The 14,946-nt window shown below is 37.7% G+C and overlaps 1 protein-coding gene across 26 annotated transcripts in view; it reads right to left on the bottom strand.

Moving 5' to 3' along the window:
- Positions 1 to 14,946, bottom strand: part of RIMS1 (regulating synaptic membrane exocytosis 1) — a 512,610-nt gene that overhangs the window by 257,787 nt on the left and 239,877 nt on the right. For 25 of the 26 annotated variants that reach the window (XM_055136886.1, XM_055136888.1, XM_055136871.1 and 22 more), the window contains one exon: positions 11,440 to 11,451. The exons of the other annotated variant lie outside the window; for it this stretch is intronic. In XM_055136886.1, coding sequence (XP_054992861.1) covers positions 11,440 to 11,451 — 12 coding nt within the window. The remainder of the gene's footprint in view (positions 1 to 11,439; positions 11,452 to 14,946) is intronic. 26 annotated transcript variants of the gene reach the window in all.

Genomic DNA, 14,946 nt, shown 5'->3' with positions numbered 1-14,946 from the left:
TAGGTGTGGTCCTCCCAAATCGGGGGTTGGGGTGTGGGGAGGGTACTAAAGAAGAGCCAGAGAGATGGGCAAAAGATCCAAGCAAATGCGTTGCATGGTGGCGGTCTGGGTTCAGCCCTGGGTACAGGGAACTGAAACTGAAAATCTAAAACCAAAGTAAATTCTTAAGACTGAGAGTGACACAAGAGAGTAAAAGAAACTCATAGAAGTTCTAATACAAAGAACTATATGGGTGATGATAAAAGTATAACTTCAAATTCTCTTTTGTTTAAGTAATTTTATACATACTATGAATTAATACTAGTGGAATAGTATTCTTAGACCGGTAGCATATTGACAACACATGTATTTGACATCAGAAGGTGAGTGGAAGTGGTGTTGAACTACAGTAGAGGTTTCCAAACTTATTCATCCCAACTCCCCTTTTATAGGACACACAAAACACTCTCAGCCCCTCTACACTTCCGCCTTTCTCAAACTAGTGACAGAAAGTTCTTCCTAACTGCACCTTGGAGAGTTCTACTACCACGTCCACAAAATGAAAAAGAGATAAAATCGATCCTCAGGAAGAATGAAAAATACTAAATAAGAGCATTACGTAAGATTCTATAAATATATAATTTCTATCTCTTACTAGAATTAAGTCATTATAAATATGACCTAGATTCTAATACTGAGATGTCTATTTGGGAGCCAAAGAGATAGTTCAGAGGTTAAGGTGCTTGTCTTAATTAGGCCTGATTGCCAGAACCTCACATGTCCCCCCAGCACCACCAGGAGTGAACCCTGAGCACTGTTAGCCATAGTCCTGAAGCCTATACACATTTATACAGTGAAAAAAATCATTAAAACAGGACAAAAATATACATTCAAAGGAAAGTAGTAGAGAAAAAAGAAAGATAATAAGAAAACCAAAATGCTAAATAGGAGACATGAATATAACTATATCGATAATAACACTCAGTATGAATGGATGAAAATATCATCAAAGACACACTATAAGGTTGGAGTTTAAAAAGAACAAAATATTTTCTATCTATATCAGAGATACTTTATATTCAAAGCCAAAAGTAGGATTACAGTAAACATGCAGAACAAGATATACTAAACTAGCAACCATAAAAGGTCTAGGGTCACTAATAGATCAGATAAAATAGGTTATATTTGTGACTAATAATAAACTTTCCACTTGCAGCTCAAAGATAGGGAATTCATCTAATTAAATTGGCTGTATAGAAGCATCGAGTATTTTTGAAAGTTGAGTGGCATTTGATTGAAAATCTAATTTGTTAGTCTTTTTTTGAATGTCTTTTTGTTTATATGCTACTAAAAACCCACATCACTCATAAAAACATCAAAAGAATATAAATACCATGTAATCCAGGTATTCCGCTCCTGAATACTTATTTCAATAATACAAAAACCTGCAATTTCAAAAGACATGACCAGCCAGAGAGATAGTATGGAGGGTAAGGTGTTTGCCTTGTACTCAGCCACCCAGATTTGATCCCCAACATCAAATATGGTTTCCCCAGTCAGCAAATATCCTTGAGAAGAGAGTCAGGAGTAAGCTCTGAGCACAGCTGTGTGTGGCCCCAAAACAGAAACTAAACTTAAAAAAAGGTATATCCACTGCTGTATTCATTGTAGCATGACTCCCAATAACCAAGTTACAAAAACAAACCTGAGCACATACTCATGGTCATACTGATGGTGAACGGGTGAAGAAGATGTGTATAACTATATGACAGAGCAAGGGACATGTTTAAGGGACTGTAGCACAGATCTTACATGACAGAGAACTGGGTTTTATACCCAAAATTACATAGTCCCCTGTTCACTGCTGGGAGCACCCCTCAAACACTGAGCTGATGCCCATGAAAATCACTGGGTGTACGAACCAAAACATCAATGTCATAGTCGAATACTATTCAGTTATTTTTAAAAAGTGAAATATTTCCATTTTCAACATCATGAAGAATCCTGGGGATACTAAGCTTTGTGAAATAAGTCAAACGAAGCCAAACACATGAATTCACTCATATGTGGAAGACAGAGAAACAAAGCTAGCAAACAGAAGTGATGCTTAAATCTGTCATGGACTGGAGCCATAGCACAGAAGGTAGGGCATTTGCCTTGCACGTGGCTGACCCGGGGTTGATTCCTCTGTCCCTCTCGGAGAACCCGGCAAGCTACCGAGAGTATCCCGCCTGCACAGCAGAGCCTGGCAAGCTACCTGTGGCGTATTCGATATGCCAAAATCAGTAACATGAAGTCTCACAATGGAGACATTACTGGTGCCCGCGTGAGCAAATTAATGAACAACTGGACAACGGTGCTACAGTGCTAAATCTATTACAGAATGTTGATTATCAGATTGAGATAAGGGAACAGGTAAAACCTGGAAATGAGGTTAATTGTACGGTGTTAAATGGACACTAGATTTCTAATGGTGATCACAGCATAGAATACAAATAAAAAATTATAATGTAGTACAAATGAGACCCGTTTATAAACCAATGATACCTGATTAAATATATATTTAAAGTATCTGCTGTATTATTAAAAAAAACAGAGATTTATGAAATTCCAAGCATTGGTTTCTGTGTTGATTTTGGACCTATGAGTAGTAAAACTGACATTGATAGTTCTATATTTGTATAACAGTCTTTCAGTTGGCAAGAAAATATCTCATTGTGTGTGTGTGTGTGTGTGTGCGTGTGTGCGTGTATATGCTTGTGTGTGCCTCAACTAGTAGTGCTCCTCAGGACTTACTTCTAGTTCTGTGATTAAGGATTATTCCTTGTGGAGCTCAGAGGACCCATATGTGGTGCCTGGATTTGAACTGGGCTTGGCGATGCCAGTGCTTGAACCTCACTACTATCTCTTTAACCTTCTACGCATACATTTTAAGGAATAGTACTTTACAGAGATGTTAAGCACCAAATTAACTTAAATTTAAGGGGCCTCACTGCCATCCCGTTGCTCATCGATTTGTTCGAGTGGGCACCAGTAACGTTTCTTATTGAGAGACTTATTGTTACTGTTTTTGGCATATTCAATATGCACGGGTAGCTTGCCAGGCTCTGCCTCGCGGGCTCCATACTCTCAGTAGCTTGCCAGGCTCTCCGAGAGGGGCGCAGGAATCGAACTGGGGTTAGCCGCATGAAAGGCGAACGCCCAACCTCTGTGCTATCGCTCCAGCCCAAGGGACCTCACTGCTAAGAAATTTACATAGGTTAATAAATATTTATATCATTCTACATAGGATATAAATAACCCCAAAGCAGAAATATTTAATACCTATTATAGACTATAATAACCTTTTAAAGACAGATTTTAAGGTATTTTTATATAGGAATTAACTCTTCACAAAGTAAATATTGGAAGATATAAAGCTAGTTTGATAATTTGACTTTAATAGAAAACTCTAAGATGCACAGTGAGATAACTTATCACTTAATTTATATAACGATGATGGCTATAACAACAATAACCTGCATTGATGGGAATGTGGAAAAATTGAAACTCTCAAAATGTTACGAAGCCAGTTATTAGATATAATGTTTTTTTCCAGTTCGTCAAACTCTTATACACAGAGCTACTAAATGGCCCAGCTATCTCACTTTTAGGTATATAAACACAAGACTTGATAACATACATTCACAAAAATAAAGGTATTTGTGCTGATTTGTTTTGCTTGCATTGTTGGCCACACCCAACAGCTCTGAGGCACTACTGCTATTGGGTGCTTGGAACTGTGCAGGAAGGCCCCGGCAGTCCTGGGGACAAAGCCCAGGACTGCTGCATGCAAGCTTCAGAAGATAACTCTCGGCCCCAACTTTGACAAAGGTCCTTCTCAGAGCACAGCGGTGAAGCACTTGCCTTGCATGTGGCGGATCCTGACATGATCCCAGGAACACCTAACTGGAGCCCAGTAAAGTGTGACCCCAGAGCACTGCCAGATGTGGCTCCAAACTCTGCACCTTTCACACAACACGCATACACAAAGCTGCTCCTACCAAAGCCAGTTTCTTACACTGGACATTTTTCTGTACCAAAATGAATTTCCCTTAACCCCACTCTCGATCTGTATTTAAAATTAATTTGTGAAATTATAATCCCCTGAAACAGATCTTATAAGAGTATTAAACAATGAGTTGTGGTAGGGATAAAGCCAAGCCCAGATATTTCCAAATGATTACTGAATATTTGTAATCATTTCAAGAACAGTAATAACAAATGCAAAGGATTAAAAATCATTGTTCAAGGAAAACTGTTTGGGTCAATTCTCCCGAAGAGTTGGAATAAAACATTCACATTTTTCTGAATTATGACATGAAATCATTGATGACATGCTATTTTGTTCAGTTTAAGTTCAACAAAATTAGAGACACTAAAAGAAATCTGAAGGGATAGAAAAGGGATAGGCATGCAGTCTGGCACAAGGAATGTAGCACTGTAGCAATGTCATCCCATTCATTGATTTGCTGGAGTAGGCACCAGTAACTTCTCCATTGTGAGACGTGTTGTTACTGATTTTGGCATATCGAATACGCCACGGGTAGCTTGCCAGGCTCTGCTGTGCGGGTGGGATACTCTCAGCAGTTTTCCAGGCTTTCTGAGAGGGACAGAGGAATCAAACCTGGGTCGGCTGCATGCAAGGCAAATGCCCTACCCATTGTGCTATTGCTCCAGTGAAATATAATCAACTAAATTACTTAATGAAAGTTCCTCTCTTGATGAAGCCTAAAGTTTTCTTATTGACAGTCCTTTACATATTTCTATATTTACAAACTTTTCTATTTATACCTATGTTATCTTTCTGAGAATCATTTCTAGAGGATATGTTTGCAGACAAATCCATAATCAAACATCTAAGGAAAACAAAGAGAATGTGAAAGTAGATGAAGACAAATTCTCACAGCCATGTTTTTCAAAAGACTAAATGCTGACATTGAGAGTAAATGCTTCATTCTATCAGGGACTAAATATGGATAAAACTCTGAAAAATTGTTCATAACAAGAATATATATTTAACACAATTCAGTAGATCATTTTTAAATAGCAATGATTCTACTATTTCTAGTATTTTAATACTGGCAATAGATTAAATAATAAATCATAATTTTGGTATTTAAAAGTAGAGTTTGAAAAAAAAGTAAAAGTGGAATTTGGAATATCTAAAGTCAGCAGAAACTAATAACTGGTCAGTCTGAAGCCTATCATGGGTTGGGGGAAGGGGGTTAAAGGGTCGGGCAGAGAAATACTGGGACAATGGTAGAGAGGGTGGTGATGGAATGTTTTATGTATGAAACATAAGTAAAACACAGTGACTAAAATAAAATATAAAAAGTAAATAAAGTAAAATTTGAGTGTGGGGCTGGAGTAGTTTTACAATGTATCAGACGCTTGTTCTGCTTGCACTAACTCAGGTTTGATCCCCAACACCACAGTATAGTTCCCTGAGCCTCACCAGGAGTGACTGCTGAGTAGAGAGTCAGTGAAAGCTCTGAGCACTTCCACTTCTGGGTGTGGCCCGAAAACTATAGCAATAAAATTTAAAACATTGTAGAATTTGTAAAGGTGAGGCAGGTTGAGGTTTATCTTGATGTATAAACCTCATACAACACACTCAGTCATAGATGAGAATTTATGAGTTGGTGAGCTGCAAACTCCTTCAAACTCATTCTACCCCATTAGTGGCACCTTTTAGGGGATTTTTCTATAAAAACTATGCTTTCTGGGGCAGAGAGAGATTACAGGGTGTAAGGCATTTGCCTCACAAGGGATCAATCCTGATTCAGTCCTCTGCTCTGCAAGCAGTCCTAGAGCAACACCATAAGTGTCCCCCTGAGCACAGGTGGGTGTGTCCCCCAAATGAAACAAAAACCAAAATGAAACAACCAAACTTTCCTTCTTCAAGAACATCATTTATAGTGGGTTATAAAAACAAGCACCAATAAAAATCTACTTTAAATAGTGGGAGGTGGGTGAGATTGGGACGCTGGTGAAGAGTCTGTTGCTGAAACTGAGGATGCATGAAAGTGTTAACCACATTGCAAATTAAGGTGTCTCAAATAAAATAAATTTAAAAAATTAAATATTATTCATAAATGAAGCACCTCCTTGTTAGCTTAAGGTAGAAAAGTAATTTTTAAATGATATCATTTAATTTTTAAATGGTATATTTTTTAAATTTTTTATTAGAGAATCACTGTGATGTACAGTTACAAACTTATGAACTTTTGTGTCTGCATTTCACTCATACAGTGATTGTTTACCCATCCTTCCACCAGTGCCCATTCACCTCCATCAATGATCCCAGTATCCTTCTCACCAACCCCACCCCATCCCCCACCACCCCATCCTGCCTCTGCAGCAGGGCATTCCCCTTTGTTCTCTTTCCTTTTTGGTGTTGTAGTTTGTAATAGAGGTATTGAGTACCCATCATGTTTGGTCTATAGTCTATTTTCAGCTCTCATCTTCCAACCCGACTGGGTCCTTCCGACATCCTCTATTTGGTGTTTCCTTCTCTACCTGAGCTGCCTTTTCCCCTAGCATGTGAGGTCAGTTTCCAAGCTGTGGGGCAGACCTCCTAATCCTTATCTCTATAACTCTTGGGTGTTAGTCTCCCACTATGTTATTTTATATTCCACAGATGAGTGGAATATTTCTATGCCGGTCCCTCTCTTTCTGACTCATTTCACTTAACATGATATGAGTCAGAAACATGATACTTTCCATGTAGATCCATTTATATACAAATTTCATGACTTCATCTTTTCTAACAGCTACATAGTATTCCATTGTGTAGATGTACCAAAGTTCATTGCAGCACTGTTTACAATAGCCAAAATCTGGAAAAATCCAGAGTGCCCCAAAACAGATGACTGGTTAAATAATATTTAGAAGAGAGTATCTTTCCCGTGTGCCTGGCTGTCTTCCCCGGGGACTGTCAGAAAGGATGGACTCCAGCTTCCCTCCCCGCCCTGAGCAGAGCTCCCAACAGTCAAAGACCCCCATAGCCTAGCCACAGCCATGCTCAAGTCCCCTATCCACACGTTCGGACGATGATGATAATTTAGAAGATATATATGTGCAGTTTTCACATTCTGCAGAAAATGGTAGGGTTCTGGTTCTAGAATATTGTTGAAATTACAAACTACTCAATTTACAAACTTGACACTTCATTTTGAAAATTGATTAAATAGAAGGGCAGCAAGTTAATTGTTGGTTGCTATATTACTAAACCAATCCTTCCTTCCATATTAGAAAGAAATTCTGAAGAAAACTTAATGGAAGCTCCAAAAACTGAATTTGAAGGCTTCAATTCAGGTATATTACTAACAATATAGCATTAATGTTGTCAGAGAAGTTGCCAAAATTTAATTTTCATTCATAAAAAAGAGAAAAACAATGTCAAATGCTACTTAAATAGGCTATTAAGATCTGTGCAGTATTACAATATATGCAGTTACAAAATTGACTGTTTGGTGAAGTAGAAAATCATAATTTTACCTATGAGAGTAATGCTTATATACTTATATAAGGTAATCTCCTATTATAACCTATTACACATGTCAATTTAAAAATAATTTTATGACATTTTTATAACAAGTACAGAATATTTTAACTTATTATTAGACATGGTTTAAGTTAAGTGATGTTTTAAAAATAAAATACTGGGGCTGGAGCAATAGTACAGTGGGTAGGCCATTTGCCTTGCACACGGCCAACTCAGGTTCGATTCCCAGCATCCCATATGGTCCCCTGAGCACCACTAGGGGTGATTTCTGAGTGCAGAGCCAGGAGTAACCCCTGTGCATTGCCAGGTGTGACTCAAAAAGCAATAAATAGGCCTTCCGCCCAGAGATGAACCAAGAGCCGCGGCACGAGAAGCAGAGCCTCCCGCCTACTGACTGTGATCCTGAGGTCTCCTAACCCATTTTGGCACCAGAGCAGATTCTTGCAGCCATGCATTTTGACTGCGAACTGAACTACAACCTCGTGCAGCCCGGGAAGGGATTTTTTTCCCTCTCCACCCCATTTTTCTGAGCGAAAATGGCGGCAGCGGCAGCAGCCATGCGGTGAGAGCCACCCTCTAAGACCCCTACACCAGGAAGTAGGACTTTCTTTAGTGACGTAGCCTGTAGGTGATCCTGGGAGGGGAGGTGTTCCCGGCGCGCCTTCCGCCCAGAGATGAACCAAGAGCTGCGGCATGAGAAGCAGAGCCTCCCGCCTACTGACTGTGATCCTGAGGTCTCCTAACCCATTTTGGCACCAGAGCAGATTCTTGCAGCCATCCATTTTGACTGTGAACTGAGCTAAAATATTAGAAACCCAAAACCGCGCGGCCGCGATAGCGGCCGCGCGGACTCAAAGTCTTCACCTTTACCAAGGAAGAGAAATTATTAGATGATGCTTATTCAGCAGGCCTGATTGTTGGGGAAAATTTCCAATCAACAATAGTGAGTTCTGTATGGAAATATGAAATGTACTCAATATGTAGAGAGAATAATGGGAATATCATCAGCTACTTAGATGGGGGGAGGGGCGGGAGGGGGGTGTATTGGGGTTCTTGGTGGTGGAACGGGTGCACTGGTGAAGGGATGGTGGTTTAATCAGTATTTGACTGTGACTTAAACCTGAAAGCTTTGTATTTTTTTTGTTTTCACGGTGGTTCAATAAAATATTTCTTAAAAAAAAAAGCAATAAATAAATAAATAAACTACTGTCAGGCTGCAAAGTGTATGATCACTAAAATTTTGGGGGGCTTAGTAAAAATACTATTGATGTTAGCCATCCTTAGTTTGTCATACATATTACTGTATCACTGCCATACCGTTGCTCATCGATTTTGCTCAAGCAGGCACCAGTAACGTCTCCATTGTGAGACTTCTTGTTACTGTTTTTGGCATATCAAATATGCCACGGGGAGCTTGCCAGGCTCTGCCCTGTGGGCAAGATACTCTCAGTAACTTGCCAGGCTCTCTGAGAGGGATAGAGGAATTGAACCCGGGTCGGCCATGTGCAAGGCAAACACCCTGTCTGCTACTCTATCGCTCTAGCCCATAATAGCCGTAATTACTGCATAAAGAATAGAGAAACTATTTTTGTTCTTATTTGATATAGTTTTGGGGAAATTGTTTCTTTACTAGTTGATAATTCACTGAGGTCACTCTCAAATTTTTAATTCTTAAGAATATAATGTAACTTTTAGTATTGTCAGATTTGGGCAAAAATTACTGAATTTATTTCATACATAGATATGTGTATATATATGCACACATATATAACCATTTCAGCCACATTTATTCATCAATTGCATATGCTAAGCAGAATTCATTATTATTATATCGATCAAGAAGATTACTTTTAAAACATTTTATTTTCCATTATTCCAATATTCCATTTATATTCCATTATTCCTCCTCCCTTTCAACTCACATCAACACACATGGATGTGTGTGCATGAAACACAGATCCAAATAAAGCTTTAAATTATAATTCTCTATAAAAACAAATCACAGTTCAGGAACTAGAGAAAAAATTGCCATTGAGTAGTTTCATACTCAGTTTTTCTTGAACACAAATAAGACCACATTTAATTTAACAGTTCCGGGTCTATAAAGGTTACCTTAATGAGTTGACAATTGTTTTGTTTCGGAGCCACACCCTGGTGGTGCTCAGGGCTTACTCCTGGCTCTGTGATCAGGGATCACTCTTAGTGGTACATAGGGGGGTCATATGGGATGCTGGGATTGCACCAAGATTGGCCTTGTGAAAGGCAAGTGCCTTATCCACTGCACTATCACAACAGCTCAAAACTAATAATCTTTAAATGAATGTATCAGAAATCATTCTAAATGATATGAGTTCTAGTATGTACATGAATTCTAATGACTGATGAAGATGATCGTGATTATATTCACTGTTTTTTATCTATTTTTAGCCAAAAAATCAGAAAATCTTCTTGATTTCTCATTACACAATCAGTAATCATAAGAAGCACAAATCTCCTACCATGATGGGTATGTCTCTCTGTGTCAAGAGAAGAGGCTGGACACCCCCGCTGCTCTTTCTTACAAGTCTGTATCATGTCAGCATTATATACTCAAACTTTTATCCTTATTTGTTTATCTTTTGGGCCACTCCTGGCAGTGCTCAGGCCTTAACTTCTGGCTCTGTTCTCAGGGATCACTCCTGGTGAGTCTCAGAAGATCATCTGGGTTCAGGGATCGAACCCAGGTCTGCCGCATACCAAGCAAATGCCCTGATGGTGTGTAATCTCTCTGGTCCTCAAATTTTGCTTTTAAAAGAAATTAGAAATTATCTACATTTCAATCTAAAATTAAATCAAAATAAAACTATTCATGAGATGGAACTCAAGGTATATTCTTGGCATAGGTTTTTCAAACACAAACAATAATAATATTGTTTTATTAAAATCAATAGCTCTAAACCTGGTCTTATATTCCTCCAATATTTAAGGCAAATACAATCAGTGTAAATAAGTTACTCTATATAATTTGCAACCTGACTTCTCTTTTATAGTAAGAACTGATCAAACACATATAAACAGCAATGTTAAAAAGTTTATTTGGTTTAATAACTTGCTTGCTACCTTATGTACTTGAGTATATCATTTAAACTTTAAAACATTTGAAAGGCAACTAAGCTAATATGATAAAACCAAAAGCTACTGATTATCTCAGTCTCACATTGGGAAATTTATGAGTTTTGGGGAAATTGTAACTTATACCAAATGAAAACGTATAATATGGTTATGAAGGATGAGCTAGCTGAAGTTCCATAGGTCCTGTTTTCTTGAGTATATCCTCTGAGGTTTCTATAACTCAAGGTGTAAAATGTTATAGTTTACCTTTAGGGAGTAGTTTCCACACATTGCGGAGAAGGAAAAGAAAAACTTTGGCTCCATTTGACAATGCTGTTATATAGGTTCTATAGAGAGAAATTTTGTTTTGAGCTCTTGATTTCACTTGGATTAACTCTTGCCACTAAATCAACATATTTTATTCCTTCTACAGAAAACTTTCAAATCACCTGCTTATATGTCTACACAGTGCTGAGACAGAGAGAGCCCACTTAAGTTTATTGCTCCTGAAATCAGAAAGACTCATCATCACAACTCAGAATCTAAGATGACAAGTTACTTCATAATGATTCAAATTATATTAAGATATCACGATCCTCATGAACCCAAACTGTTCAGACTTCCTTTAGTCATATAAAACTCTGCAAAATTCCTAAACCTTTTAATTTTTTTTTTTTACCATGAGTACGGGAAGTGAGTTCTTTCTCGCATATAATTTCTTCATGAAATATAATGATTAACAGTGCTAAATGAAACATTCACTTAATAAATTTCACAACATTATAATAACAAATGATAGAAAATAAATCATGAATTCTAACCACTTTGTCCTCCTTTGGGAAGCATCCGTGGAAGCAGAGTAAATAGAAAAGAAAAAGAGAGACAGAGAAAGAAGTTAGTAAAGAGAATTTTAAGAAAACTGCTATTTTATATTGTCAAAATAAAATTATTTTGAAAATTCAATGTCATATTGACTTATAACAATAAGTCAAAGTATTAATTACTGCTTAATATTTCATAAAATGCACATTTATGGGGCTGGATGACAGCTTAATGGGAAAGAATACATGCTCTGCATATGGGGAGGCCAGGTTCAACCCCAGGGACAGCCTGGATTTCTCAGGACCACAGAAGTGACTCTGAACACAGAGCCATGTGTAGGCCATGAGCACTGCTGGGTGTTGTCTCCCCCCAACCTAAACAAAAACGCATATATGTGGATTCTGCTATATATTAGATATGAAATCAAAGTATTATATTTTTCTGAAATATTTTAAATTGAGATTACAGCTCAATATCTAACTTATTTTTCACAAAGAATTCTTAATTCATTATCACATTTGCTCTATGGTTGAAATAAATATATTAAATGAATCAAATTTTATAAGTGAAAAGCTGTTAAAATATTTAAAACTGTATCACTGTATCACTGTCCTCCCATTGTTCATCGATTTGCTCGAGCGGGTACCAGTAACGTCTCCATTGTGAGACTTGTTGTTACTGTTTTTGGCATATAGAATATGCCACGAGGAGCTTGCCAGGTTCTGCTGTGTGGGCAGGATACTCTCTGTAGCTTGCCAGACTCTTGCCAGAGAGGGGTGGAGGAATCCAACCAGGGTCAGCTTCCTGCAAGGCAAATGCCCTACCCGCTGTGCTATCGCTACAGCTTCAAACTATGTAGTAATGATATTTGTAAGATTATTAATATTACAGAGCCTGGCAAGCTACCCGTGACGTATTTGATATGCCCCAAACAGTAACAACAACGTGCTCTTCATGTTCCTGGAGCAAGCAGATGCCATTGGGCTACACTAGCATGTGACAGGGACAAATGAAGGCATTACTGGCCCCCGCTCGAGCAATTCGGTGAACGAAGGGATGACAGTGATAGGGATACAGTGATTATTTCAGCCATAGAAAATATTATTTTAGTCATAAACTATTCTACAAGCAATATTTATTTATTAAATATATTTCATGTTTACTATGTCATAGGAAAAATAATATAATTTGGGGGTGAGGAAATTTGGGGTTGGGACCTATAAATTATATTAAGTGGTACCCATACCTGGCTGTGCTCTGGGCTTACTCCTGGCTCTAGGCTCAGAGGTCATTTCCAGCAGGTTTTGCTGGGCTATGTGCAGTTCCAGGGATGAAACCTAAGTCAGCTGCATGCAGGTCAATTATGACACCCACTGCACTATCTCTCTGGCACTAATTTTTTATTTTAATTTTTTGGAGGGTTGGGACACATTTGTTGGTGCTCAGGACTAACTCTTGGCTTTGTGCTGAGGGATCCTGGCAGTGCTCAGAAGACTGTACACAGTAGTGAGAACTGAACTGGGATTGGTCATGTGGTAGGCAAGATCTAGACAACTCAGATCTTGCCTGGACAGGGCTTACTCACAGTTCTGTGCTCAAGAGTAACTCCTGGTGGGTGTTAGGGAGGTAATAATTGGTGACAGGTGTCAAATCTGGGTCAGCTCTATATATAACACCTGTGTTGTCTATCTGCCCTTTTTGACAAACATTTAAAATAGTTCTTGCTTTTCTTTAGATCTTTTGAATTTTTTCCCCTAGTAAATGTATAATCTATTAATATGTGACTTGGATGAACATAATTAGACAGGGAGGGGTACTCCAGAGATAGGTACTCCAATTTTCTTCAAATGTATACATATTTCTAGGGCATAAGCTTGACTACATGATTTTAATAGAATATTATTCAGCTATTTTGCTATTGACATGCCTCACACCTACAGTAGGAGTTCATAATACTCAATAGCTATGAACACTCAGATATCATCAACACTCGGCTGACATACACTTACTCTTCACAGGCAGCATCAAAATGGACAATACTAACACAGGGGTTGTAAGTACTTTTAATATTATTATGAGGTCTAATCTGTAAGAATGCATTTTGAAAATTTAAGAAAACTAAATGAGAAAAAAACAAATAGGTCTTGTGTACTTTTTATGTGACAGATACTATTTTAACCCAGTGATGTTCTAAAAAGGTTTCATGGTAGCTTATGGAGATAAACTTAAAAGACTAAACTTTGAAGGAAAAAAGAACATTAAATAGTCATTTAAATTTCATTCTCATGATCATAATTTAATTATTATATCCAGCTGTTAAAGAACTTTCCTTCCCAGAACCACAAAGATAATAGTAGAGTTGCTATAGAGTATAATATATAACTATTTTACAAATGTAGTTTACTAGAAAAGATTTTTAAATATATAAATTGCAACTCTAATAATACTACCAAGGAAAATATAATATTGATTAGGAAATTAATTTTAATATTAACTATAATTTTCTCCATTATGAAAGTATCAAGAGAGTGCTATTTGAAATATGACATAATTAAGTTCAGTTCTATGCATGATAAAAACGCAACAAGTTCTCTAAACATTTAGAAATTTTCACATATATGATTAATCTTAATTGCTCTTTATTGTGTTATAAACCTTATGAAAAATACTCTCCCAGACATCCTTATAAATAATTCTACTGTACTAACAAAGGAACTATGGTTTATAACATCAAAATATGTTTAAAATATTTAAAAAATAACTATACTTTATAACTAATATATTTCATAAAACTATGAGCATAATTTTATAAAATGTATTTTATGCATCTTCATAACGAAGCCCTTGGACACTGTCTCATTTGCCAAGGCATTGAAAATCAAATGGGCTGGACACGTAATGCCCGATGGACCAGAGCTGCTACCGACTGGATTCCACAGGACGTCAAAAGAACTCCTGGCCTCCCACCTATGGAGATGGTCAGACTTCTTCGTCAAGACCCTGAACGAATGGTTTGAGGCTTTTCATGTTCCTGGAGTGAGCAGACGCCACTGAGTTACATTAGCACACGGCAGGGACAAATGGAGACACTACAGGCGCCTGCTTAAGCAAACTGATGAGCAGTGGGAAGACAAGTGATACAACTGATATAAGTGATACTAAGCCCTTAATGCCTCGAAATTACATATATACATAGATAATTTTTTATTGTTTTTGCCACACCTGGTAGTGCTCAGGGCTTACTAATGGCTATGTGCTCAGGGATCACTTCTGGTGGGACTTAGAGGGGACATAAGTGGTGACAGGTATCAAATCGAGGTCAGCTCCATGTAAAGCAAGCACCTTACACACAGTACTATCTCTCCAGCCTCAAAACTGCATATATTTTAAGCACTGGTAAAACGCTTATTCAGGCTAAATAAGAAATTGCACCAAATGAGACCACCTCATGTTGTGAAGAATGTGAAAATAAAAATTAACATATTAAAGTGTATTTTGACAGAAGG

This window comes from Sorex araneus, chromosome 4, assembly GCF_027595985.1.
Source record: "Sorex araneus isolate mSorAra2 chromosome 4, mSorAra2.pri, whole genome shotgun sequence".
In the NCBI taxonomy this organism is placed as follows: Eukaryota; Metazoa; Chordata; class Mammalia; order Eulipotyphla; family Soricidae; genus Sorex; species Sorex araneus.
Note: the sequence above shows the minus strand (reverse complement) of the source record. Positions and strands in the feature narration are given on the sequence as shown.